The sequence below is a fragment of the Chamaea fasciata genome, unplaced genomic scaffold (genome assembly GCF_029207755.1).
Source record: "Chamaea fasciata isolate MVZ Bird 193981 ecotype frontalis unplaced genomic scaffold, bChaFas1.0.hap1 SCAF_5, whole genome shotgun sequence".
NCBI classification, from domain to species: domain Eukaryota; kingdom Metazoa; phylum Chordata; class Aves; order Passeriformes; family Sylviidae; genus Chamaea; species Chamaea fasciata.
In genome coordinates this window covers 47,414,817-47,442,771 of record NW_027094090.1, presented here as the reverse complement: position 1 = coordinate 47,442,771, position 27,955 = coordinate 47,414,817, and the positions used below count along the sequence as shown (strand labels likewise).

Sequence of the window (27,955 nt, the reverse complement as noted above, 5' to 3'; positions counted from 1 at the left end):
GATACCACCAATAACAGTTAGAGACTGACTGCCTCTAGCTATCACCATGAGTAAAGACAACAGAATCCCTTTAAAAGATTTAAAGTGTTATGCTTTTTCCACCCTTCAATACAGAAGTTACCATACAAAGCAGTATTTCCAATGATAACGTAGTTCTGGTTTAGATGAATAAGAAGAAAACCCTAAATATGCAATGGCATACACTTTTTACCAGATCCAGTAATTAAAAAAAAAAACAAAAAGCAAACATGAAGTCATCATCAAGTTTTCTTTTTTATTTAAGATTTTAGTTTTAATTCTGAAGAAAGAGGTACATTTCCTTGGTTTTAGTTTTAGCGTCAGGTTATAACCATGTTTATTTATCTGTTTCTTTTTTCCTGTCTTTTCAATACTGCACAAATGTCCAGAAACTACAGGGTTAAGTAAAAGCTGCAGGCAGAGGAGGTCAGAGGTTGCTCCTGATGGTGATCATGTGGCCCCAATGCAGTGCTATCCCAGAGTGCCCTAATCAGGTGAATCTTTAAAAAAAAAAAAAAAAGAGAGACTGACAGAGGAGACAGAAAGACTGAAGTAAATATCACTCGTGTTTCAGCTGCTTATAATTATATTACGTATATGCTAGGTATTAAATCTGTGAATACTTTTAAAACATTAAAGTTTACTTGAAATCTAAAGCCAAAATTAAAGAAAAATCTTATTCTCCCCTCTTTAAACCACTCTTTAGCAACATGCCAGTTACTCATAGCTCTAAGTGTTTTGTCTCTCAACACACGTCATGTCAAACTCCGACTGATGCAATAAAATCCCCTGCTCAAAAAAAAAAAACCAAAAAAAACCAACCAACCCCAACATAGCAATTTCCCTGTGTAGTGCCACACTGCAAAATAAATGCTGGGCCACTGCTTGCTCCACATGTTCAGTAACTTCATTTAAATTAAATACCTTTTTTATGTTCTTGCATTTGATTCTGCATTGCACTTTTCCCCCTACTGCAGATTGACACTTTTCTACTAGGCAGAAATACTCATGTGCAAAAGACATAAGACAGTAATATTCTCCTTAAGCATTGAGACTGCATTTTGATTTCCCTCTCTCTCTTTTTTTTTTTTTTCTCAGAATGGTTAGAAAGTATTTCAAACAGTGTATTTTAAACACTGGTTCTGCAGAAACTTAACAAAAAGAATGGTCATGACCCTGTGATGGCATTGCATTTGGGGGGAAGTTTGATCAGGAACTGGATTCTTCAGAAAGAAAGATATGACAGGGAACAGTAGGTGGGCATGGGGAGGAGTCAGGGTGGGACACTTCCTGCATTTCTAAAGTTTTGGGTCTTATTTTTTTCTTTTTTTCTTTTTCCTCCTTTCCTAATGACGATCCAGCGCTGAGCTCTGTAGTAGATCTGTGGGGGTTTTACTGGGGGGTCTGAAGGCTGTCTGAAAGCCTGGAGGTGGGGAATGGAAACTGGTGGGGTTTGAAGGAGGAGAGTAGGGATTCCAACTGGCTCTGTGCAGAGGGATCTGTGTGCCGAAGGGGTTACTGTGGTGCGTCTGTGATGGCGCTGCACTGGGGCCATCCACCTCTGTGAGGGCCTGAAGAGATTTTAGCCAATGTGGTGGATTGTCGTCTTGAAGGGTGTCTAAACTGTTTCCTGTGGAGGCTGGGATACCTAAGAAAAGAAGAAAAAAACAGGGATACGGGAAAGTCAGAGGAGAAGCAATAAACTGACCATGAAGGAGGTCAATTTAACCTAGCAAAAAGCAATGAAAAAACATGATTAGTTTGTACAGAAAATACATTTTACATTATTACATCCAGTTATCCTGCCTACAAAAACATTTAACATTAAATCGAGGTAGGAGAAAGTTCACCTTCAGAGCACTTCTTCATAAAACACACATTTTTCTATCAAACATTCTGCTCAAGAACTGCATCCCTGTCAACATGACCTTACCACACCAAGCTGCCAGTACACTACATGCTTCATCTTTTACTCTGCCTATTTTATTCATGCTACAGCCTCTCTAACAGGGGAACACAACCAGACAGCCTTATAAAAGAGAGCTTTATAAACAAGTGGAGTACGTCCCTTTTTAAATAACCAAGTCCAGTGATTGCCTTCAGTGCCTCAGGACTGGCGACGCACATACCGGACATGCGATCCAGCAGAAGGGACACCTTACAGATTGACCCTATAGGAAAGCGCTGATCCACCTGACTGCCTGCAAAGGTCCTGGGCATGCATTGCAAAGGCCTAAGTGATGCTCTGTTATACCTACAGGTTCCACAAAAATTCCTGGACCCTTGAGGTTTTGTGGATGGAAGCTGGAAGAGACCACCGCATACTGACTTTTTTTTTTTTTTTCCACAGATGTAAATCAGTTTGTGCCAAATACCCATTTGATGGTTTGCCAGTGGAGCTGAAGGAGTGAGAAACGGTTACCTGTGATGATTGCGGGGTCCATCCAGCTGCCAGGGCTGTCCCAATTCAGGCTGTCGGTGGTGGCAGTGTTGGACGTTGGTACACTGTGGTTGGCGTTGGAGGGGGAAGAAGCATTGGGCAGTCCACCAAAGTTGATGTTAATGTTCGGTAGAAGTGCCCTTAGCCCGTCCTGCCATTCCTTCATATTTAAACTCTCTACAGAACTGCTGTTGTCTGGGAGATTTACCAACAAAAAAAATGAAAGATAAAAAAAATAAAAAGCTGAAGTTAGAAACAGATGTCCTTCTTTGGTGGGGTATGGGATTTTGCTTTTACTCTTTAAGCTAAGCATTTAATACTCTCCCTGTCCAAAACCTAGGGTCAGTGTTTTCATAACTGATGAATTACTCTGAGGGGCTGGCAGGTTTTAAACAAAGTGTATGGGAATGGGAGAAAGATATAACTCCTCCCCCAATATGTATTTCCCCATTTTGATTCAGAGACTCAAATAATCAAGGACACAGTGGCTCTCCCTCTGCTACTAAAAGGGCAAAATCTACCAAGTACTTGATGAGAACACCTCTGCTGCAATCTGGCTGCTTTATTGATGGATGGCAGGCTCAAAAGGGTTGTTTTGTTTGATGTATTATCAAAATAAAGAAAAGCTAGGTAGGGCTTTGCAATAGAAATGGAACGTGATAAACCAGGGAGGCTGAAGAAAATCACAGATGTCTTTTCTTTTGTAATAGCTTGCTCATTCACAACCCTATAGATGTTCTTCCGAAGGAAATGGTAATGAAGTTGGAGGGAGTGAATTTTCCTCTTGCAGTTGAAGAATAGTAGTGAAAATTCTTTAAAGACCTTTCCGAATAATTTCCAACACAGCAATATCCTCAAAATTTTGGTAAGAAGCAAACCAGCTGTACACCAAAGCAGTCAAGTTTCAAGACACACTGATGAAGGACAATGGAGTGATGTGGCTATTAGCACTACAGCAAATGATCCCTGAAGACAAAAGTTACACCATGCTACCTAGAACAGACTGTCTGGTTCTATGATCCATCTCTCGCTTAAAGTATCTCAAAGCATTCCAGTATTTATCATCCAATACAGGAAGTCATACTTTATTAGCTTGTGGTCAGTTATATTTGGAAAGGAAGTGTTAGGCAATATGTTGGCACATGGTTTTCTTTTTGACAAATATCTAGAATACAACCTTTTTTTTAAAACATCTCTGCCTATGCTGATTGAAGAAAGGACCTTTATCTCATTCAGAATTGTTATAAAGAGATACTTTCACAATACTGCTACTTCATCAACAACAGAAGAGATTTAAGTCTTCCTGGAAAATCAGAGGGTATCACTAACTCACAACCTTATATTGGAGAGTAAAGAAAGCAGTCTCAATTGCTATCAAAACCTGCCCCGGCAGTTTTTGTAAAGCTGAATGTTCAGAAAAAAGTGGTCTCTCGAGCAATTACCTTTTTGTAACTACATTGGAAAAAAAAAACCCCAAATCAAAGAAAAAAAACTACTTCTTGAAATCCTGTCCTTTCACAGCTCTTTTTCCTTTGCAATACTAATGCACGAAATAAATGATTTTAAAGAATTTGGTGCCATATGGTTTTCATCGAAACCTACAATCCTGAGATTAAAAATAATAAATCAAAATTTTAGAAAGTATTAGTAGAAAATGTCCTCAAGAGATACTGATTCACAACCCTCTTGAACATCCATAAGCCCATTCAAGCCAAGTTCTAAATTAAGTTTTTGGAACAAAAATAGCTAGCTCACAATCACGGAAACTGCATCAAATTCTGCACTGTACACCATTAGTTTCCACTTTTTTTTCCTGCTGCTTCAAAAAGCTTGTGCAAAGAAACACAGCTCTGTTCAATTATTCGCTTCTACTGCAACACAAAAAGCACACAAAAGTACTTACTGGGTCCATGCATGCAGAAACATGCTCATCTCAACACCTGTGAGCTAGAGATCTGCAAGGGTCTCAGTCAATGACTTTGCTAACCCCTAACACGCCCTCAGAACTCTTGTGTATGAAAATTAATGTGCTGTAAACTACCTGCAACATGTCATTGAGGAAGACCAAGACAAAGCCTGCAGGACGTTATAAGGAATAGGATTGGAAAATTAATGTCATAGGGCAATAGGCCTCCTTGAGCTAAGAAAATATATATATTTTTGTCATGTTATTCTCCATTTAAAAGAGACATAATACAGCACACCTAAGGGCCAAGAAAGGTACTAAGTGTTTAGACAGAAGACTCTCAAGGAATAGAAAAGACTGGCACTTTGCAGTGAGGAGACACTGCTGTCTGAGGCAGGCATAGTGCACCACTGCTGCGTTTCCTCTTTTAACACAAAACAACAGGAAATAAGAAACTGAGGGAAACTGCTCTTTACCTCAACTGTCTGAACAAAATCTACCTGGATTCACAGAAGATGAAAGGCCTAAAAGAATTCAGTATCTACCAAAACAACGTTGTTTGCTAGCTATATGAAAGTTAGTTAGTTTAATAAAAATCTTGTGCTCCTAAGTATAAAAGCGACAAAACAGAATTACAAAAAATTTATTGTCTTTCCCCAACAGGTGTGTTTGTGAGGCTGCAAGGCAAGCTCAGCCAAAAACATTGTCCCCTGACACAAAAAAACCCAAGCACCACATGTCTTTGCTGGAGTCTGGTAAGTTTTAAACAGCCTAAGTAAAAATACAAATCCACCCCAGAGACAAAAGTTACTTCTACCAACAGAAGGAAAGTAATTTCTTAAGAAATCATTACTCATCCTTCAGCTAGTTTGTTCTTCCTGTTAAATAAGTCTATGCTTCACGATGAAGTTTGGACCATAGTTAAAAATCAGAAAAAGCTAGCTCTCAGTTACACAGATCTATTAAAAAGGGCATTTGCCTATTACCTTCCCCTGCTTCTAAAGTTAACTGGTTGGAAGGAGTAATTTTCTGACTATTAGCAGACTTCTCAGTTGGACATTACAACCTAGGAGTGTGAGAACCAATACAACACTTTCCTCTCACAAGGAGTGAAAATGCTGTCTCCTTCCTGATTAGATAGGCCAATCTTAAAAGGCTTAAAGCTACATGCCCACTGATAGTGGGAAAACAAAACAAGGTAGAACCCAGATGACTGCAAAGAAAGTATTTTATATACCGAGGTAAATATGAGATTCCTCCCCTCAGGCCCTAGCTTTGTCTCCCTATTTTTTTTTTTATTCCCCCCCCCCCCCCCCATTTGTCTCTTAAGAGGATAACCTGGTGAAGCATCACTGAAAGCACCACTATTCACATGAAAAACATTCTCAAACACACACACCCTGAACTTTGGTCTTCCCTCGATGTACATTTCATAATCCTGTCTGGTCGAATGGAAACTTGTGTTTACAGAGGTGAACAGATCCCACAGTTCTAGCACTGAAATCTTCCTGTGTCTGAGGTGGTATGTCAATGTGAAATAAAAATACTTGTATGTAAGATTTTCAAAGTCAACCACTGTCTTAAAATGAGAAAAGAAAGAAAAGCCAAGAAAGAAAAGAAAGAAAGAAGGAAAATCCAACTTGTCCATCCAATCTAAATAAAAAAACCCCTGAAGTTAACTTAGGAAAAAGAATACACCTGAGAAGCCTGAACATTAATTTCCATAAAACTAGTCATTTAATGAATTTCTATATAAAATCATTGCCCCATTATCACATCCTATCAGACAGTCAAGTAGTTTTACCTCATTCTCTACCTGCAATGCCTTAATGCTATTTCTTCAAATCAGGCAAAGCAGTGTGTATTTGGGGGAGAGGCCATGAAGAGGATAAATGGCCGAGCCAGAATACTGTTCTGTTGCACATAATCAGTACTTTAGAAGATGTTTGCACAAGTGTCTGCTGCACTGATACGGGCTGTTCTGTGACTTCCAAAATTCTGACAATGACACTGCAATAAAGACCCAAAGGTGTTTCAAATTTGGCCGTGTCACTTTGGTGACACTGACGTACTCAATCTTTTTTATTGATGGGATAGCAGAACTTCCAGTTTTTTTGGTGTGAGACAAGCCTACTAAAATGAATATTCCACAGTGACTAGACCACTTCAAATCATCTCCCCAGTGCTGTATACAAGCCTACGGTAAAATCCAAAGCAAAATTACATGTTAAGTAATTACATCCAGATTACATCCAGTACATGTTAAGTAAATACAACCAACAGGAAAGATCACAAGGCTGTTACATTAAGTGCAAAGTAAGTGTTTTTCTTTGCTCTACCAAACTTATATTCCAAGCCATTACAAAAGCCTGTGTTCCTGCTAATTTAGTAAAAACATAAAATACCTTTATGCCAAGTCTTAAATATTTTAGTCCCACTGAAAAGCAAACAGTCCTGAAAATTTAGGTTGCAATTATTTATTTGTTTTTGAAGAACCCATCAGTATGTCGTATGTGTGACTAAGACACACAACAGTGTGTCCACTACAGAAAAGCTTCAAATAAACAAAATAAAATCAGAGGAAAATCATATGAGAGAAAAAAAACTTCTAGCCAATGGCACATACCTGACTGCAAAGTGCAGCAACAAAAGAAGCAAAGAGACTGTCAAGGTGTACTCAGTAATAAAATAGCTATTTCAACAACCTGCCTGTAAAAATGCCCTTGTATAATCTTCAAGGACACTGTACAATAAATTTTGAAGCCAAAGAAAAATGAGAGAAAAACAAGAACAGGAAAGACTACCAGGAGTTCACCAGGAGTCTTTCAATTCAATTAGAAACAAATGGGGCTACCAGAGAAGCACACCCTTTCAAGTGACATCTCTGGCCCCAGTCTCTGCCTTGTGCTACCATGTTCACAGATAGCACAGATCGTATGTGTTTTCCCTGACACAGCCTGTTGTCCTATTCTGAGAAGTCATTGGGACTTCTCTGTTTTGATCTCAAAATGACTTTCAACTACAGGTATTTCTGTTTAGAAAACAGTTGTCAGTACTTCTCTTTGAGGGAGGAAGAGAAGGAAAGGACAATTTGTCACATCCAAAAAAGAAATTATGATCATCACATTATATAAACTCAACAGCTTTTCATCCAAAGGTTGTATACGCAAAAATCAACAAAACAGTTATCATAAGAACTATATCTGCTTCACTTTAGTATGAGTAATTAGCTTGTTTGGTCATTAGATTTTTTAAACCATCAATAAAATCCCATTTAAACTTCTAAAATCTGGAAGGATTTCTCTCTCAGCTTCATTGACTCTCTATATCTATGATTCCTAGTAATCCTACAATGCTTAAACCAAACAATGAAATTTCATCCATTTATGGAGGCCTAAGAATGTTACTGGCAGATTAGAGAAGATGGAAACTGTCCACATTTAAACAGCAGTGCTGCCCATCAGGAATACAAGTAGCCACTTCATCATGTTAGGGACACATCAAGTGACAGGGGCACTAGAAGGTAAAGCTGTTTGCAGTGAACTTTTAAAAGCCTCACAAACATTGTCCATACATGCGAAACAAACTCCAGCTTTTAAAATGTCATTTCACAGTGTGAATTTCAAATGAGAGTTTAAAAGTCATGAGCTCTTAAGAGCTGGGGAAACAAAAGATGCACACATACAAACAATTTATGTACATATACACAGAAAAATTGCTTTGGTAGACAAGAGACACCAGTCTACCCTCAGCTTTAAAATATTGCAATTAAAGCACATTTTATCTCTATTCCATATTGATTTCCATGGTTATAGTAATTCCACTCCATTTAAAAGACAGACATGTAAACAGAAGCACACTACTCTTCAATGTCAAATAAATCCACATGTAACTTAACTTGCCAGTTAGCCAAACTATGAAGTAGAATATATTAATTCTAAAGTATACACTTAAAGGAGGAAAATAAGATTTTTCTAAATGAACTTCATTTTTGATGACGATCTGACAGTACAACTTTTAAGCTTTCTGTGACTAAAGTGTTGAGTCAGAAAATGTCATTTATTTTCAGGGAAAATCCCTTCTACAACATTAGTACAGGGACAGTAAAAAGACTCATATTTGCTTCCATGTACAGTGTCAGAATTTTATTAGGTTTGAGAAAAGCAGCTTTACTGGAGTATTCTGTAGAGCCCTTGTGATTGACTTACACTTATCACAGCTCAAGAGACCAAACCATAATTATAGCAGCCAGCGACCCAATTTTAATCTATAAGCAAATTTCAAACTGAGATTCCAAGTTGCTTTGAAAAACAAGCTTGGTTTCCTATAAAATGTTTCTAGAGAATCCCACTATTTTTTATTACTGACTCCATAAGAAAATAGGTGTTGGTGCTGATACTCTTTAATACTATCATAAATCTAAACTAAGCGCACAAAGATACTGAAACAAATGAAATAGATACTTGAATCCTACACACAGAAGAGTTTGATTAAAAAGCTCAGAAAGCATACAATTACATTCATCTGAGAAAAAGTTCATTTTAACCTAAACTGCTCTCTCTCACATCATGCATCAGGGTTCAATCTCACCAGGTTACCCTGTCTGTCAACAGAACAAAGTTTGACTTCAAACGAAAAGCCCGCATGTACAAATGTAATTGGATAGATACATACATAAATAAAACGAAAATAGTTGAAATTTGCCCTATGGGCAATGCATTAACTAGAAATTGCAAAAAAAAAAAAAAGTTAGATCTTCAAAGCAATAGTAACAATTACCAAGAGCCTATCTTGTTACAGAGATTCTGGATTACAGGAATATCCAGCCTATCAACTCTCTGACTTCAGGCCTTGAGACCAGCATTAGTACAATGAAAGCATACTCTGGCAAATTATAAACTCATTTTTAATCTTCCCACATTAAGGCTTATATATATTTGTAGATTATTTTAATAATTCTGTGGGAAAATTAGATAAACTGCAAGAAAGTGAAGTTTTCACTTTTCACGACATGAAATTCATTCTGATTACTAGATGCTGTCTTCTAATAGAAGCAACCTGGTTTTTACATAGATTCTTTAAAAATGATTCTTCTGAGGACAAGATGAAGTTCAAACAAGGCTGTGTAGAAGGAACCAAGAGATAGCAAGGGATGGGAATTATTTTCTTCCCCCCCACAAATGTGATTTGACAATACTGGGAGGAGACACACTATTTGCAAAGCTGCTCTTCCAGTTGCTGCTACTCCTTCAGGATTCATTTATGCCTCTCCCCCAATACAGTTTTAAAAAGATGTTTGTGCTCTCAGTTATTTTTCAAGCGGGAGCACTTAAAAAAGTTTATGCAGAAAGCGTTTGAGTTATTTGTATATTTTGCTGAAATGCACCAGTCATTATTGGTATTTTGTTAAATTGACTTAGAAAGAGCCAACATTTCAGGTCCACGCCAAGGCACAGCTTTTTGTTAAGACACTGAGGTGGGAGTACTGAGTGCACTCACTTTCCTTGTAGAGACTCTAGTCTTTAAAAGGAAAATGCCATGTTTTTAACATCACCAAGAGAGTTGCACCTTTTAACTCACACCAGTGACCTACTGCATATTTTGATGTGACTTCAGAAAAGCATCTAAGAAAACACAGCATCCCAAGGCTAAGCATCTACCTGCTGGAGGAAGGAGACACACTATGTAAGAAAACAGAACTGCCTCTTACACAACTCTAGGGCCATCCCAAGATCTTACCCGTTACCTGTGAAAGGAAACAACCTTTCTCAGTTTTGGTGAGCCAGTCCTAAAGAGGTTCTATTAACAATAAATACAGTCTTCCATCCTTAAAAACCCAGGCAATAGCCAACATTTAGTGTAGCTGAAGCTCCTTTGGTGACACTACATCAGACACGGTCTGTCATGAAATTTGATGTGAAAAACTTCCTGTCTGCTTGCTTCTTCCTGTTTCTGGAAAGTTACCAAAAAAGCTGTCAGGACTAACAGTCCAGAATGCAGACTGGGTCAGCTACTCAGGCCACCTATTTCAGTCAACCTCATGATCATTTCAAATGTAGTAGAGTTATGATTAGTCACTCCTCTGATACATTGCAGCCAAGTTGGAGGATTGTTTTTCCACTTTTTCCTCTGTTGCATATATGTTCTTCTTCCAAAATAAAATTACACATTTTAAAATAGGCATTTTGCTACCCCAAAAAAGCAAGATATCTGTCATGCCTAAAAATTTTGCAATCAAAGATTTCAAAAAATTTGTAAGAGTGTAAAACCAAGCTAGAGAGATGAAGACAGATATTTATGTATCAAGACTTATTTGAAACAGTATCACCTATACAATTATAGGAAAAAAATTCAACAGGATTTAGAATACATTTGCAGTATTAGCACTGAAAAGACAGTGGAAGGAAGGGTGGGTGTACGAGATGAGATTTTGAAACAGATGAAGAAGTAGCAGGACTTAAAGGACAGGTGCTGTGGATGAAGTTATCTCAGAGATCATGACAAGATTACACCAAGGAAGCCAGGCCTTTGTAGTAAATGTAGAAAGTGTATGGGTGTTAAGGGACAAGACACTAGAGCTAAGAAAAGGAATATCCACAGTGGATTTCAATCTTGACACTGATTTAATATTTTGGAAATTAATCCAAAATCCCACTTCCATTTAATTTAGTTTAAACCTGGATGCATTAAAAAACCCACTAAACTCCTTCAGAGAAACAGAAATGAAGAAGCCAAAAGTATATTTTCAAAATGGATTAATTCCATATTGTGCCGAACACTTCTTCACCAGTGAAACAGAAAATTAGTTATGATGGAAAATAAAAGGAGAATGAATTTCAAGGTGGGGATACACACAGACACAAAGTATCTCCTTGAAGAGGAAGGATGGAGGACTAAGAACCTCCATGGAAAAAATGGGGTGCAGCGAGCAAAAGGACTGATGAGAAGAACAAAATATTCAATGGCAAAGGCTGGACTAACAGTCATCCTTGTTGAGAAAACAAGGATATACAAGAATCAGTAGAAGCAATAATGGAAACACCTGAGGGTTGTTTTAAAAAGGTACTTCTCATTTTAAAATTTTAAAGCAGTTTCAAATGAGGAGTGACAGTGTTATCGGGGCAACACATCCAACTCTCTCTTCTGAGAGCAGCCGCTCTGCACTCTGGAAAAGACACAAGCCTTTGGAAATGCAGTATGTGGCACCTACAACTATTAGTTGTATAAGCCAAGATGTTCACTAGATTTCCTATTTCCAATGTTTATCCCTAATCAGAGAAAGGCTTCAGGCAGGCATAGATCTAACCAGGGGGCACAGAAAAGATATCATTCAGCTGCCATACTTTCTGCCCAGCTGCTGTGGGAAAGCCAAATATCAAGGAAGACCACCAAGAGCACAAGCGGTCTTCTTTAAAAGATCGAGATCGAAAATAATTTACTAATGCTTCTCCTATTGTTAAGAGTAAGGAAACCAATACTTAAAACAGGCATTAAAACTTTCATATACTGTCAGGTCAAGAGGAAAAGTATAGGAAAATGTTCAACCATGGCATCCAAATAAAGGTATGTGAGGCATCACTGTTTAAGTCACATTCTTGTTGCTAGGGTATGAGATTTAATGCCTTTTTTAAACAGTAATTGGAGAATTTTTACAGCATGCTGACCTCAACAGCCATACTACATGGCCCAAACCCTCTTTTAAAAAGGCACAGTAGCAGAACGCACCCAAAACCCCATATCAAATTATTATCCTGAGACTACAAGAAAATGTCAGCTGCTATACCATAAATTCTGTTTTCTTCCAAGATTGCATAAAATAAGATGTGTTTGTTTGTTTTCAGGAGATAGAAACAACCATAGAAACAACCCAGGGAGAGGAGACAAAAAAATACAAAGACCAAAAAAAAAAATGTGTCTCAAACTGAAATGCAATTATGTTATGGGAAAATTGCAAGTCAGACAAGGAATCTTAGTATTAAAGGGAAAACAGGTTAACTCTTATTCTGATATCTCATCCTTTTTCTAGCCATAAATAGTCTTTAAATAATATGACCACAGCCAACATACAGGGATCTTCCCTTGTTTTACTAAAATCTTGTCCAAAAGGTAGCATTAGGCAACAAAGGATTTGATGTTCGAGACAAGTTCAAAGGCTAGGGGCATCAAGGCCAGGAAATTTAAAGCAGCAGAAGATGCAACACCATAAATTGTGCAGAAATGGAAGAGTTCAGTATTTAAAGTAAGTGGGAAGATGTTGGACCTTCTTAATAAAACTGTCACTGCTTTGTTCTCTCGGCTACCTGCTACTGCTTCACAAAAACCTAAATGCAGCCATGACAGGAAAACACGTACGGTAATCTGTGTCTGGATAAGGAATGCAACACCACTAGCACAGACGGCTGGGGGACACCCAAAATTAATAGAGCTGTCTACCCATTGTCTCATCTTTAAATATACATAATATCATCAATAAGGATGCAAATAGTCAACAGATATAAGCCACAATATCAAAACGAAAAGGTCTTAAGAGAATGAAATTTTGATTTTTCATTATATTCTATTACAGAGACTCATTACATTAACCTCCCATGTTCTGGAAATATCAGGAACAGCTCACAGAAACCTATGGCAGCTTCTGTATCAGTCCGCTGCATGGCTAAAATATCTTGATGACCTTTACTACGGTTATCTTCAAAGACAATGAATAAAACATTTTTTTCCCATCCTAAATAGGGTTTAATTCTTTATGCTTCATATCTGTGTCCACTTGACTCTTTCCTCTATTTAGATTTTTAATATATGCATGATATACATAAATTGTCTCTGTTTAATTCTCAAAGCATTTGGACAACACTTTGAGACATATGATTTAATTTTTAGGCTGCCCTGTGCAGAGTCAGAAATTGGACTTGATGATCCTTGTGGGTCCTTTTCAACTCAGGGGTTTCAATGATTTTTTTGGGAAGAATTTATACATATTATTGTGTAGGAATAGTCTTGGAAGAATTTGAACTACCTCATTATGGACTACAGAGAGCTTACAATTAAGTTTTACATTCAGGGTAATTATGAAATCAATAAATGAAGTATTAGCCAGTGTTTCAAAATGTTAAGTACTTCATCTTGCATAGAACTGGCGGGGAAAGTGGACTAACCATTTTCAACTTTCTCCAAACATTTTTAACTCTGAGTTTTTTACTGTACTTATATGTAACAAAATCAATGACTACTAAACACTCAGTAAATTCAAGAAATAAAACTATATACTTCTATTTTCCAATTAACATGCATCCATCTCATTTTGTAAGCATCTGTCTCAAAACACACTGTTAAACTGAATCCGACCTTATTCTATGATCCCATACTGTATTTATTATTTTTGAACACACCACCAGGCAGTAGGGTAACAAAGATGATAGTGTACTAGCTATCAAATTACAAAGAGTTTCCTGTTATCCCATAGTAAAATAAAAATAAAGGCACACACCCACCACACTACTGTCAGTAAATCAATCTTTCCCTTGGCATTATCTGCAGAACAAAGCATAGCTGCTGGCCAATATTCTTAGAATAGCTTTCATACAATCCAGGGTAAGACTGCTTGTAGCAACAATCACACTGTCCATGAAGAAGTCACTGAACTTTTCTCCAGAAGCACAGTTACACATTTATAATTTCACAGTAAACCATCTAATTAATCCCACTCCAGAGAGCAGCAATAACCTTAATTATCCCTGAAAATGACAACATTAAACATCTGCTACAGCTTGAAAAACGATACAGGGGGGTAGGGGAAAAAAGTTACTTTGGGAATCAATCAATCAAAAAGTTCATTTAAATATGGGTTGGGGACAAATGGATGCCTGATGAATATGACATATTTCAAGTATATACATAATAAATCTATGAAGTCAATTGTGTCATTTCACTGGGAACTGCAGAATTAGATAATAAATACTACTTCCTTTGAGAAATATGCAGCCAAATTCCACATAGAAATTATTTTTAAGTGAGAGCTTAATTTAAAAAAAAGAAATGTAGTAGTGCCTGTGTTCCTCCATTTAAATTGGGTACACATCACAGAACAGCTCTGCCTGAAGCTGTGAGCTTATGAATACAGCACAGCTCTAATTCTCAAATAAACAAAAGGCAATTTCAGCAAATTACATTTAACATGTCGCACGCAGGCATTTCAAATTCATGTGAATAATAATGCCTAAAGCAGATACAGCAGCAGTTTAAAAGATACCATTTTCTTAACACAAGCTTCCATACCACAAATACACCTAGTGAAACCAACTTGAATTTAGAAAGCCTAGAAAATACTAACAGGTGAATTTATAGAAGTTATTAGAGCTGCTTGTTTTGATATAAATAAAAAGCTTCAAAAGGGTTGAATAAATAGAGCAGGCAGACACAGACTTATGTGCCTGTTCTCAACCCACCTTTTTGTTACCAGTTACTAGTCCAGTATTAGTTACTTTAGGAATTTATAATCCTGTAAAAAATTGGGATTAAAGACCTTAAGAAACATGTGGCTTTTACAGCAGTAGAGGGTTTCTGTTACAAGACAGAATGTGAAGTTTCACCTGCACTTGGTTTCTTTTCCTGCTACATGTGAACCAGCCACATTAGTAACATTTACTAAAACATCCAAATATGGACTAAGAGCCAAGAAAAAGGAGCTTCAGGTGTACTACAACTAACTTTTCCATACTGCTAAACAGCTGTTAGGATATGCATTGCCTTTCTAGCAGGTCAGCTGGGGTACTTTATAAACTATGGTAAATAAAGTCTTTTACATGTGAGTTCTCTGTACTTGGACACCACTTTCTTTCCCCAACCCCACCAGACAGATGTATTTGTAAACTACATGAGGAAACTAGGAAAATTCTGTAATTAAATACTTGCTACAGATAGATTAAAAGCATACAAAGAACAGGAATTTTTTTTTCCAAACAGAATATAAAAGGGATTCATTGAGAGACCTATACCCGAGATGCAGATTAAAAAAAAAAAGAAATAGTTTCCAATTTATTCACTATAAGTTAACACACAAGAAAACAGCTATGAGGTCATCTCCTGACTTTCAAATTATTTATACTTCTGAAGCAGTTAAAGCACTAAAATAAATATAAATAATATAAACTCATAACCCAGCAAACTAAACGAGAACTGAGAGTTCAGCTGATTTCTGGCAGCAGGAAAAGAAAAAGGAGTAATCTGTCCTTGTGCAAATGACTCTTCTCTCAACATATATCAAAGCTGATGTACATCAGCTGAGAAGTATTTGCACTGCAGCAACTGCAATCTAATTGTCAGCCAGTCAACTAACAATATTTTCTATAACAAGAGATTAAAACCAACACAAAGGAACTTTCCATGGTTACTACAGCAGATGTTTATTTTGGTTTTAGCACAGAATTTGCCAAAAATATTTTTAGATTAATTGGTTGTAGCAGTTGCAGGCAAAAAAAGGACACACTTAAGTATCAATTCTGTTGCCCTAAAACATACAGGCTAAGTATATGGCCTGGGCTGTGCATCAACCAATACCACACAACCTGCTCTTCAGAAGCTGAAAAAAAACCCACAATCTTCTACAAACACAAAAAATTCCACTTTCAAACTGCTAACTAAAATTAAAATTATGCAATAGTTTTGCAAGCCTAGACTCAACCTGTACTATGAACAGATCCTTTTCAATCCTAAAGGATTTTTCTGGTACCCCAGGCCATAAGATAGTCTTGTTATTCACCCCTCAAAGTAGAAGTTTTTACAATTGAGTGGCAAAATTGGAATGCGATGTGCTGTTGCTTTTTTCTGAAAGTTCTATGTAGTTTAGGGGAAAGGGACCAACTATGTAGCTGTGGATGCTGTACTTTGTTACTCCATGCCAAAAACAACTTTTTTTTTTGTGCAACCAGGATCAGTCATTTCAGGTTTAAAACTTTGCTATTGCCAGTATAAAGAGTTTTGAACTGCTTGCATTTCTAGTATGGACCACGTTTATACTTGAATCAGCCTAAAGACCCTACAGCAGTATCGTAGCTGCAACAAGCCTTCAAAGAAGACAAAGCACAGCAAAGTAACAGTCAAAATTAGTTCTCGTACTAGAGCATCAAAAAACCACTGACTTTTCCTAGGTCACTTTCTCATAGTAAAGCTAGTACTTCTAAAACCATGAAAAGACGACAATGCTGGCAACATCTCAAGGAGCAGTTTTCTCCACTTCAAGGCCACAAAGAGCAAACAAACTTTCAACCTGCAGTTCATTTTACAATACAATAAAACTTTCTCCCATTACAAGAAGAGAATTTGTTTGGGACAAACTAAATTGGAAGTATGGAAGGAGTTCAAACCCCAGAAGTGAGTATTTAATCAAGACAATTATTGTTACAATTATCTCCTTAGATGTAATGTTTGATGCAAGAGCCTATTAATCCACTCAGGGCAGCCTAAACTGGCATGACTGCACATTTATTTTTCTCCAACATCACAACCCTCAGAATCAGGATGAATCCTCTTACACACACTGCAAGCATCCATTCAGTGAAGATTAGCATAATATTAAGGCCATCTGAAGTACAGAAATGAACAGCACTGAATGTTTTATTGTGCAGCCATTTGGTTATGCGCAAGAGGGAACAGCCCAGCCAAGACATTTGGCACAAATTACCATCATTACAATTTTTTGCACAACTTTAAGAACTCTGGTCAACACCTGCATGCCAATGTGAAAGTCACAATGCACTTCCAGGGCCTATTCTTAAGTAAAGCCAGTCTGGCAAGACTGAAGAACCAAAATACCAATCTGTTTTGGCACAAAATTATGCGGGCACATAATACTCCACCTTCCTTATAAAGCTCAATATTTACAAGGCTAAACATCCAGTTAGTTTTCTTTTAATACAAAGGATCTACTTAAAACAATATTCCTCCCCCTGTTCATAACCTAGTATGACAGTCAAGAGGTAACAGTCTACTGCTTGTTGCTGGCTATTTCCTTTTCCTGTTCTGACTCAGAGAAGCTGAGAGCATGAATTAAGTCATATTGACTGCTGTCCCTATTCACCTACCTGATATAGGGATCCCTCCCAGACCTGTGCTGTGTTGTGGTGGGAGATTCAAGTCCAAGAAATTACTGTTTGAGGTGGGATTTGCTGTGTGGTTCAAGTGCATGATGCTATTGCGTGGGAAGGCCATCCAAGGATAACGAGCTGCTTGGCCCGGAAAACTGAAGGAGTTGTAAACTGCTCGATGCTGTTGAAACTGTGGAAACCTCTGTGGCATGACTGGAAAGGTGCTACTGAGAGAGTTGGCATTTGTGGGTGCAGCAGGATGCAGGAATCCAGAACCTGGCCCTTTGGCAGTTGTAGTGTGTGGTGTAGGGTTCTGAAGAGATGTGGGTGAAAGGGAAGGTTGGTCTTGGACTGACAGTTCCTTCTCAATCAGGTCTGCTAAGGCTTTGCGGGTGATGTCAAAGGGATCAAACCCTAAGTCGTCCTCTTGTTGTTTGGAGGAACCAAACCCAAAAGCTGCTTGCCAGTCTGTGGAGGAGGATACTGGTATAGTTTCTGTTGGAGAAGAAAGGAACAGGATTTAGAACAAGAATTAGAAATCATTTTTTCCATATAAAAACTTCAGCCTGTGTATCTGACTATGGTCTTTTAGCTTTCATATAATACTTCTTTATACATTCCCCAAAGACACCTTATTCATCAACTTAGAGTGCCATTTTCAGATCAAACTGTCACCGACTTCTACTAAAGGTGAAGTGCTAGAACTAGCAAATAACATTTTTACTGCACAGTTGCTCTGTTCTTGAACTACAGAAAAGCCTTATCCAGAAAGTATTTTCAGGAATAGTTCCAAATAGAAAGAGACCAATGACCACTTGCTTAGGACCTTCTTTATCCCCTATTATTTCATGGAATGTGAACAAGCAGAATTTAAATAAGGTTGTTACTCAGTTCAATATTTTGCTTTCACTATTAATGCTGTGCAAAAAAGATAAGCAGGCTGCTCCCTCTCAAAAGGAAGAGCCTCAGAACAGTAGTTCAAAAACAAAACCAAAACCAACAAACAAAACTCACAAAAAATCCCCTACTGTCTACCATTATGAAGAGAAACAAGCCAAATTCTTGAGTGGATGCAACGATAAAATAAAAAAGGGAACCGCATTACAAGATATTGTTAAATATTTTGAGGCAGTGTTGCAAAAAAAAAGTTATCAGAATTTGTCTTCATTTTCAGTTACTACTTCCTTTCATGTTTGTTATTCAGGTTCAGTGAATGCTGATCTATCTTCACATTATTTTTCCTCAAAATTGTGTTCAAGCAACCTAAGTACAGGGTAGCATCACTCGCAACATTAACTCCCTCTGCTGGCAGGGACCTGGTCTGCCACTTTAAGAAGGTTCAGTATCCTCTCAGAGCAGAAATCTACACTTTTATTTTCATTCTAAAATCCATGATGATAAAGAGTAGCTAGACCAACAAGAACTTGTCCTTTGCATTCTTATTTAAACAGCAACCATACACTTAATATTAACTGTGATCTCTACTACCTGGAAATTGTCTCTCACTGCTACTTAATCCTCACAAAATTGGTGCATCAAGTGCCTTAGCAGAAAGGAATTTCCTTGGTAATATTATTTACAAACAATATTATGATATCCAGGAGCAAGATAAACATCAAAAGATGATTAATCACTAAGTAAACCAACTGTATCATAACATATTATTTACATTCAATTTTTTACTGATACCATTTAATTTAGTTTTCTAGCAATTCCCTCACACTTAGAATCTGTGAGCTCTTAAATACTGTTAACCATTCCCAAGACCATATAATTACAACTAAAATGATGTTTCGTGCATATGACAAAGTATTTCATAAGAATACCTGAAAAATACAGGTATCTTTCAGCTGATGAAATGAAAAATAACTTGTCTGAATTTACAGAATCTCAACTCAGAAAGAGAAAGATCAGACACCTCCAGATAATTATGCAAGATACTAAGAAAATTCTGAATTCTACAGAACAGCTTCTGATATTAGAATTACAGATTATCACACCAATATATACTGACACCATGTATTTTCCCCACTCTCAATAAAAACCTGTAACTCTAAATATTAAAGCATACATGTCATATCCTATGCATGTTGCTAAGAAAAACTAAAATAAGCACTCTGATAATTTAGCCATGCAGCTTGAAAGCTCTTCTTTAAGAAGAAACCCTTAGGTCAGTGCAATTCATCTGCAGTTAAGTGACAAATTGTAACCATTTTTAAGAGGGTGAAACACAGTTTGGAACAAGTCCTAGAATTTTAGGTTCTACGGAGTTTTAAGCTCTGTACAAGTTTTAAGCAACTGCAAAAGCAAGCAACACCCAGCCATGTAATCTGTGGATGTACCTGATGTGAAGAGGCTCTGTGGTTCTGGTGCTGTAGGCCAGTCACTCGAAGTCTGTGGAGAGCTGGGGAATGGAGGAAGCCCACTAGGGATGGGGTTAGGGTGCCGGAAGTTGTCAGAGAAGAGTGACTGTGATTCTGTTACAGCCCCTTCAAAAGGAGACCGTGCACTGTGATTAGATGAACTGATGGGTATAACTGGATTGGGCTTTGTTAAACCAGGTGGTGGTGAAGGTGTGTCACTGTTTGTTATCTACAAGCAAGAGAGAAAGAGAAAAATTAGGACATGAGTTTATATATAAAATATTCCTCACTAACTCAGATGACAAGTTTCCTCAAAACTTCTGGCCACAATTAGGTTTGTTAATATATAGCTCAGCATAAGGTCAAATAAAAAAATCAACTTAGCAATACCATTTTTAAATTTTGTTTAAAATTATCACAGAATCAAGCAGAGTAGAAAAAGACCCTTTGAAATAATTGAGTCCAACTTATGACTAAACACCACCTTGTCAACTAGACCATGGCATTAAGTGCCATATCCAGTCTTTTCTTAAATACCTCCAGAGACAGACTCCACCATCTCCTGGGACCGCCCATTCCAATACCCCTATGATATACTTCTGAAAATACTTGCTTCTCCAACTGTAATTGCACTAAGTCCTCAAACCCACTTGTTACTTTCAGAGCACTTATCTTTGGTGTCTTACCTGCTGAGAGCTGTCCCCATTTCCTATACTGAGGGAATCTGAAGGTTTATCGATAGGGCTGCAAAAGTGGGAGGGAAAAAGACAGTAAGAGACTCAAGTATTTAACATGAAAAATCAACATTTGCTTTTGTAGTGGAAGAAAAGCCTTAAAATAAAGACAAAAATTAAAAAATAGGAATTAAGAAGGAAGAAAGTCCACTTATTTTTTATGAGACTGCTTTTTTAGTCATAAGCATTCCAATCATTTGTCATAGACTAATACTTTTCACCACTCTCCATTCTGCTTGCTGAACTTAAGGAACAAAAGAAAAGTTTTGAACATGTTCATAGCAACTCTATGCTATACAAAATCCCAGAACTCTATACCATGACAGTATTTTATAACAGTCAGTTCCATCTATAATACTATTGTAAAGAAACTTGAAAAGATCTGTTTTCCAAACACACAAATTTTCAGTTTCCATACAAATCCTAAATAAATCTGGGAGAGATAAAACATTAAATTAACGACTTAGTCTTGGTGGCAAGTTAAGCTTCCCACCAGCCTTTAAGATTTTAACTAGCAGTCATTAGTCCCAAGTTAAAAAAACTGAGGTTTGAGATGACAGAAGGGGGAAAAAAAACATAAAAAGCTGCCAAAAATAAGGATAATATAAGATACAGCAGAAAACCACCTCAGAAAGCCATTCACTGCAAATTATTGTGACTTGGCTGAAATGGCACATCTCAGGATTCAAGATTCTTATGGGCATCTGTGAGTTGCCTCAATCATGCCAAATACCGCACTAATGAAATGATATTTAAGCTCACACTAAAATCTTTGCTTTGCAACTTCAACGTGCTCTCATTTTCATCTACCCACAAGAAAAGACGCACAAACATCAGGCTGCGCAGGCCAACAGAGAGACTCTACAAACAAGCAGCAGAAGTAAAAACAGGAATTTCGGTTCCACTAAGAGGCCACAATGCGATACAAGTCAAATTACAGTCATGATGTTGAAAAATCTGTAGAATTTCCTTTAACTAGGTGCAGACTTCAGATTCTAGATACACCTTGTTTTCAAACAGCCCTTGCTCCTGCAAAGTTTGATTACTGCATACAGCCATATAGTAAGGTCAACAACTCATAAGATTTTTTCCACTTGTAATTTTTCCCCTCGCCCCAAAATGACTAATCAAAACTCAGCGGAATTACTTCTCCATTCTAAAAGAAAGTGTAAGAGTAATCATCTATAATTTTTTGTGAAAAAAGAGCACTGAATGAGTCAGTATCTCAAACGGATAAATTAAACTGAAATATTTATGACTATAGAAGAAAAATCACTGCATTACTCCAGTGAAGATTTACAAATACTCTCTTACTTAGTGATGCAACAGCATGAATGAAGCTCTTCCATCTGAAACAAACTGCTTTTGGTCAGCGATTTCCAAATACCTATAGCAGAGAAGTTTGCTGTAGACTCTTCATTACATGATCAATTCTGACTGAAGAGCTGATATTCCAGTCAAAATCTTTTCCTACAGAGCTAATAGTCACAATACTGTAGTTTAAAAAGCTATGAGTAAGACAACTTTTACTGACAATCTAAATGATGAAAACGTTTATTATACTTGAACCCGCCTAAGGCACCTTTATTTGCAAGACAGACTTCTAGCCCTCAGGAATGAATAAGGCTCATTATCTATTGACTACAATATTTTTATTTAATGTAAATACATTCTTTTCAGGAAAAAAAAAAGAATTGCACATTACTACTGAGATGCAATTCACAGGCTCTCTGATTGCTCCTCAGCAGGACTATTTGGCCTGACAAGAAAGCCACTCTCCATTTTAATGCATTGCTTCAAAATTGATTTAAAATGAAGACTGGCTACCTAAGCAGCAGCACCAATGCTTGAAATATTAGGGTTTACTTTGCTTTTTTCCCATCCAACCTCGGAATGAACCTAACATTTATTATCTAAAGAGGTCCACGCAGAACAAACCAGCATGACTGCAGACTAAGATTGCAACTGCAAGTGATGCGTAAGGTGGAGGAGGACACCAGTTCTATTCAAGAAGGGCATCAAAAAAGAAAAAATGTTGGCTGGCAATAAGAGATTATTGTAAACACATGAATTACTTCCTCTACACAAAGACACCTCAGTTGAATGTGCTGCCCTGTTGTCCCTCTGGGTGGTAACGGGGGAACCCTTGCCTCTGTGTTATGTTTCTGGAACACATCACTGGAGGAAATGACAAGTATTTTAGCCCTAACATTTAACTTGCCTCTACTGAAGTTTTTCCAAGTGACAAGCCTCCTTGATGTACAGCAAATAGTGTGTTACTTTTGTGGAAGCTTCTGTATAGAAAAAAAGGAAGGGCTGAGCTCTGACTGGGACTGTGCAGCTGTAAAAGTTCTTGATCTCCTGGTTATTCTGTTCCTTTCAGCCATTACCTGTACTGTCACTTATTAACTTCATGTTAGGGCTCTCCTGCACAATCTGCCAATCAGTCTTTTTAATACGGGCTACACTAAGCCCAGCTTTTTGTGACCTGATCAGGATTTGTATCCAGTTCTCCAACCAGAGAGACTGAAGAATCATTCCCTCCACACCAATCAGTGAGAGAGAAAGCAAGCTATCTGAAGTATAAAAGGCAGCACAATTACCCGAAATCTGAGTCTGCACCATCTGGAGTCATGTGTTCTGGGTCTGTGCCATTTTCTAATATAGGAGGCGTTTTCCTGTGTTCCACTGTTAAACCGTTGGCTGATTTACTTGAACTCTGTAATGATGGCCAGGCATCTTTGTTATTACTGTTGGGTCTGGAAAAAGGCAAGAGTGAAAAAAAAAAAAAAATAGAAGAGTTCAAGTTATGAAGAAAGTGTTTTAAAAATTGTAAACACTGGGGAAATAAATCCTTGTGCCAGACAATCCATAACAATAGATTTATCTGGATATTATTTTTCAGATTTTAAATGGTGATGACTTAAAAAAATAGTTAGTGGCATAGGTAGAGAGAAAACCAAAGGGAATTCTGTTTTGTTTCCTGAATGGATAGCTGCTTTGCCAATCCTAAAGTGCAAACTTGCCTACTTGAGGGAGAAGAAAAAAACTGTAAATAAAAATGAAAAATGCCATCAACAGTTCAAGTGTCCAGACCCCTGCATACCTCATTTAGAAGTACTTGGTTTAGCCCGTAACTATTTTTAAGTTCTGTAACTCATGAGCTCAGTCATTCTTTCTTTAATACATGTTTTATATTCCAAGTCCTATCCAGCCTGGCCACAACAGATGAAGTTTTATGTTTTACACCTACACAGGAATCCACAGGTTTACTAACAGACCATGAGACCAGCCAAATACACTGTTGAAGTTACCGGACCCTTAATTTCTAGTTTAATGCCATAATTACTTCCTTTTTATAAAGTAATACTGAATTTCATTTTAGAGTGCACATTAGAACTGAAAAAAGTTGAAGAGAGGACTCAAATGCCAAATTTTTGCTGTAAATAATTACATTCTGTACAAATTTAAGCAAAATGGAATATAGTCTATAACCAAATGGATTCAAATACAGTGTTGTCTGCTAACCCTGGAATCTTATTATAAAAGATCTGCTTTTGTGTTCTCAAGTTCTTCTACGTTACCTGTAGCTTTTCATTTGCTTCTATTAGGAGCTGGGTTTAGTGTCCAAGTCTTGTCTTTGTAAGGAAGCAGCTTTCACAAAAAAAAAAAATTTAACATATATGTCCCTCCTGATGTTCCCCTATGTTAGTATGCTGCTATTGCATGGTCCAACATTTCCTCTACGTCTTTAGGTCAATTTACTAATTTCACAGTCAGAATCTGAAAATTTCATGAACTGCTTATAGCAACACAAACGTTTCTTACTTCTATTCAGATAAAATCAGTAAGAGTAGCTCTCCTCAAATGTTGGTACTTTAAGATTTACTATCTGGTATCCATCTTTTCTCAACTACGTATACAATAAGTACATAGATGAGTACCTTGACCTGATTTACAGATCTCATCTTGCCTTCGCACACATTTGGACTATGACAGAGCTAGTGAACTGATCCGATACGGAACATCAGGGAATGAAGAGACAGCAGCAGCAGAGTATCTGTCATTTAATAGTCTCACTTGTATAAAATGAACTGAAATCTAGATACATCAAAATTGTCAATCCATTAAGAGATTTGTTTTAAATATCCAAGTTAATGTACACTACAGTGCAAAGCCATCTCTACACTAAAACTAATTTTAAAATGCCAGTTAAAAGTAAGTTTCGCATCCAAGGAGAAAGGGAGAAACAAATCCAAGAGAAATAAATTGGTTTATATTTTGAGGTGGAGGGTTTTGCGCATGTGGGGGTTTTTTGTTTTAGTTAAGTTCAGGCTGCATGTGTCTGAAAGGCTGTTCTCTAAAAGATCAGTACGTGCTTCATAACTGATTCTTCTTGTAGCATAAGGAAACATTCACTTCAGTTCTTCAGAAAAATGTCAGCAAGAAAATAAAAAAAAGCCTGATCTGTTTTAAATGTGGAATGTATTTCCAATTTTAAGAGAACATAGTCACCATGACTATCAAGTAACATACCACGAGACAGTACACAAAGTGGCCCTAGGGGGATTTTAACAGTTGTCTTCAGCAGAAAGAAAAGGTCTTCCTGGGAAGAATAGGACCTTCCAAGTTAAAACAATTGTAGAAAAACACTTAGAGTTTAACGAACTGTTCTCTACTACTGGATATTTATAATTAAGCATCTACTGCTTAGAATTCAGCTTCTGTTCCATTCCATTATGAAACAGAAATTCTGCACCCAGAAACATAAGAACCACTACAGAGTTGTCAGAGGCTGTGACAAACTTTCAGAAATATGAATAACATATCAATGCATCCTACAAAAACAATCCTTCAAGAATCCAGTTGGCTAGAAACTGTAAAAGAACAATGCGCATTCACCATTGCAAAAGCTACATTTTGTACTGATGCGATGGGTCTTGACGGAACATGTCAAAATCCCAGCTGCAAGAAATGCACTTTGCAACCCTAAAGGTGGTACCTAGGCATTAGCAAAGAACAGAGCTGTGATTATGTTGTTCAACTGACAAGAGAAATTACTTCCAAAAATTACCACTTGCTGCCTTTAGAGTAACATGCCATTTTTACCATAAGTGCTAAATGTTAGCCTCACAGACTAGCCAAGCTCCAACTCCTAATTGCTTCCTAAAGGCTTAAAAGTTTGCTGCAGTTTCAGATAGTGCATTCTTCCTACACTGGTATAATTTGTTTTGCTGGGATCTCATTAGGCTTCAAATTAAAATTAGTTCAGATTTCAAACATAAAATAATCAATACCCAAATTCAAGAAGTGGTGTATTTGTTTTGCTTGCTGCACTTTACCTTTGAAGTCAATATTGAACCAGTGCCTGAGAAACAAAACGCAGCTCTGTCCTTAAGAAAAAAGATTCCTCTGGAAGCCCTGACCACTCACAGTCAAAGTGCATATGAAACTAACTCCAGAAATTAAAGAAAATTGTCCCAGTACACCAGCTGGAATACCAGTACTCAGAATTGTGTTCTGCTCATTCAAGATGCATTGACAATATTTTAGATACTGTACCCACTTTCTTGTTTAGATGGCTGTGCAGTGATGCTGCCACTGGCAAATTTATTGTCTGAAAAATTCAGTAGTGCATGAACTGACACACAACACAAACCCTGAATAAAAGGCCAAGGTACATATGAAGTGCGATCTAACTTTCACAGTCCCCTCTGCCATCTCCTTTATCAAACTCCTACAAAGAGTGGAAGAAATTGCCAACAGTTTTTATTTCTTTATCGTAAATATGACATTTGAATGAATAATTAAGGACTAGTAACCTCAGACTTTCATTTATCTCTGTGTGACTATATACTCATGTGGAAATCTTTTCACAACTTACTGAACAAACTACTTCAACAGAGTATTATTTTAGCAAGCCATAATAAATGATATCTGCAATTACAACGTAGTAAAAATATATGAAAATACGGACTGCACTATAAATCATGATGTAAAAGAACATAATAAGGTTATAAAGTATCTTAATTTTAAAAATACAGACTCCATTTATAATGACACCATACCAAGAAAGTAGATATCTGGTCTTGAACAAATACATTTGGTTTGCAAATATAAAATACAAGGTGTTCTTTCAGAATACCTTGTTCTGAACTACATATCCAAATGCAGACACATGTTTCTTTCCCAAGACACACACTCTGTTTTAGAACGAAGTGGTGCATGTGTCCTGGTTCTGGCCAGGACAGGGCTAATTTTTGCAGTAGCCAGGAAGGGGCATGGCTAGGACAAGGAGGCATCAATTCTATACCACCTTAAGTCATTTTCTGGGGACTGGGGAAAGGCTCTCTTATGGGTCAGCACAGCCTAGCAGACGAAGTGGTCAGTACAGCTGGGGGCTTCCATGGGGTGAGCAACCACTTGTGAATCATCTGACTCTTTCTTGTACCCTCTGTCATTTGTATAGTTGCTGTTACTGTTTGTTTTCTTATTTCACTGTTGTTTCCAGTAGATTGTTCTGATCTTTACTTTCTGCGCCTCCAATTCTCCTCTCCTGCCTGGTACGGGGGAGGAATTTGGAGTGGCTTCAGAGGGAACACTAAATTGGAGAATATCACTCCCAAACAATACATCCCTCCACAGAGAAAACCTGTCAGATTTTATCATATAATAGGTACTAAAAACAGTAGGCAATTTAGGTGATCAGGCAGGAATGAAAGTTTTCTTTGGAATAACCAGAAAGAATAACCAGGCAGTTCAGCATCAGTACTTACGCATCATACCTCTGCAGTGCTGTCACTTTGTTCTTGTTCTTGTCAACTGTACCCGTAGATAATTGGAGAAAGTTGGGGTTTAGTTTGTATAATTCTTGCAGTAGTTTCTGTTCATATTCCTGGTGCTTACCCGCCTGAGTAAAGAGAAACTCCCAATGAATGAATACTGCTTTAATATATATATTTATAGTTATATTTTTAATATATATATAGTACGCCCATATATATAATACGTCCCAAAGCTTTAGCCTTTACAACTCATCAGGTCGCTCCTGCCAAACTCAAAACAGTGCTTCTCACTCTCAGCACAGATGTGATCTCAACAGCTCTAAAACTCACCTAGAAATCACTTGGATGTACCTACCTATTTATAATTTGTTGAAACTTCTAAAGCAGAAAAGCACCTACATCCTTATCAGAACTTGCTCCTCAGTTCTAATCAAGAGCTTCACAAATATACCACAGAAAACACTAACAGCAACATCTCCAAGCCAGTCCTGCATTTCATATTTCAAACATACTAAGCTTTTCTGAAGATGGGAAGGCATAGAGTTCCTTTTAAACAAGAAGTTCTTCTAAAATGAAGATAATTTTATATTGGCTTAATAAAATAGCTGAGGTGTATTACATGACAAG

At 37.3% G+C, this 27,955-nt stretch overlaps 1 protein-coding gene across 7 annotated transcripts in view; it reads right to left on the bottom strand.

Annotated features, from left to right (window-relative positions):
- Positions 1 to 249: 249 nt before the first annotated feature.
- The window catches only part of CNOT4 (CCR4-NOT transcription complex subunit 4), a 76,398-nt gene continuing 48,692 nt past the window's right edge, over positions 250 to 27,955 (bottom strand). The window contains exons 7-13 of one of the 7 annotated variants that reach the window (XM_066183472.1): positions 27,320 to 27,453; positions 23,147 to 23,302; positions 20,496 to 20,553; positions 19,789 to 20,038; positions 17,444 to 17,941; positions 2,441 to 2,653; positions 250 to 1,666 (exon numbers count right to left, since the gene is read on the bottom strand). In XM_066183472.1, the coding sequence (XP_066039569.1) occupies positions 1,365 to 1,666; positions 2,441 to 2,653; positions 17,444 to 17,941; positions 19,789 to 20,038; positions 20,496 to 20,553; positions 23,147 to 23,302; positions 27,320 to 27,453 (1,611 nt within the window). In that variant the 3' untranslated portion in view covers positions 250 to 1,364. The remainder of the gene's footprint in view (positions 1,667 to 2,440; positions 2,654 to 17,443; positions 17,942 to 19,788; positions 20,039 to 20,495; positions 20,554 to 23,146; positions 23,303 to 27,319; positions 27,454 to 27,955) is intronic. The other 6 variants (XM_066183468.1, XM_066183473.1, XM_066183469.1 and 3 more) reach the window with 6 other exon arrangements.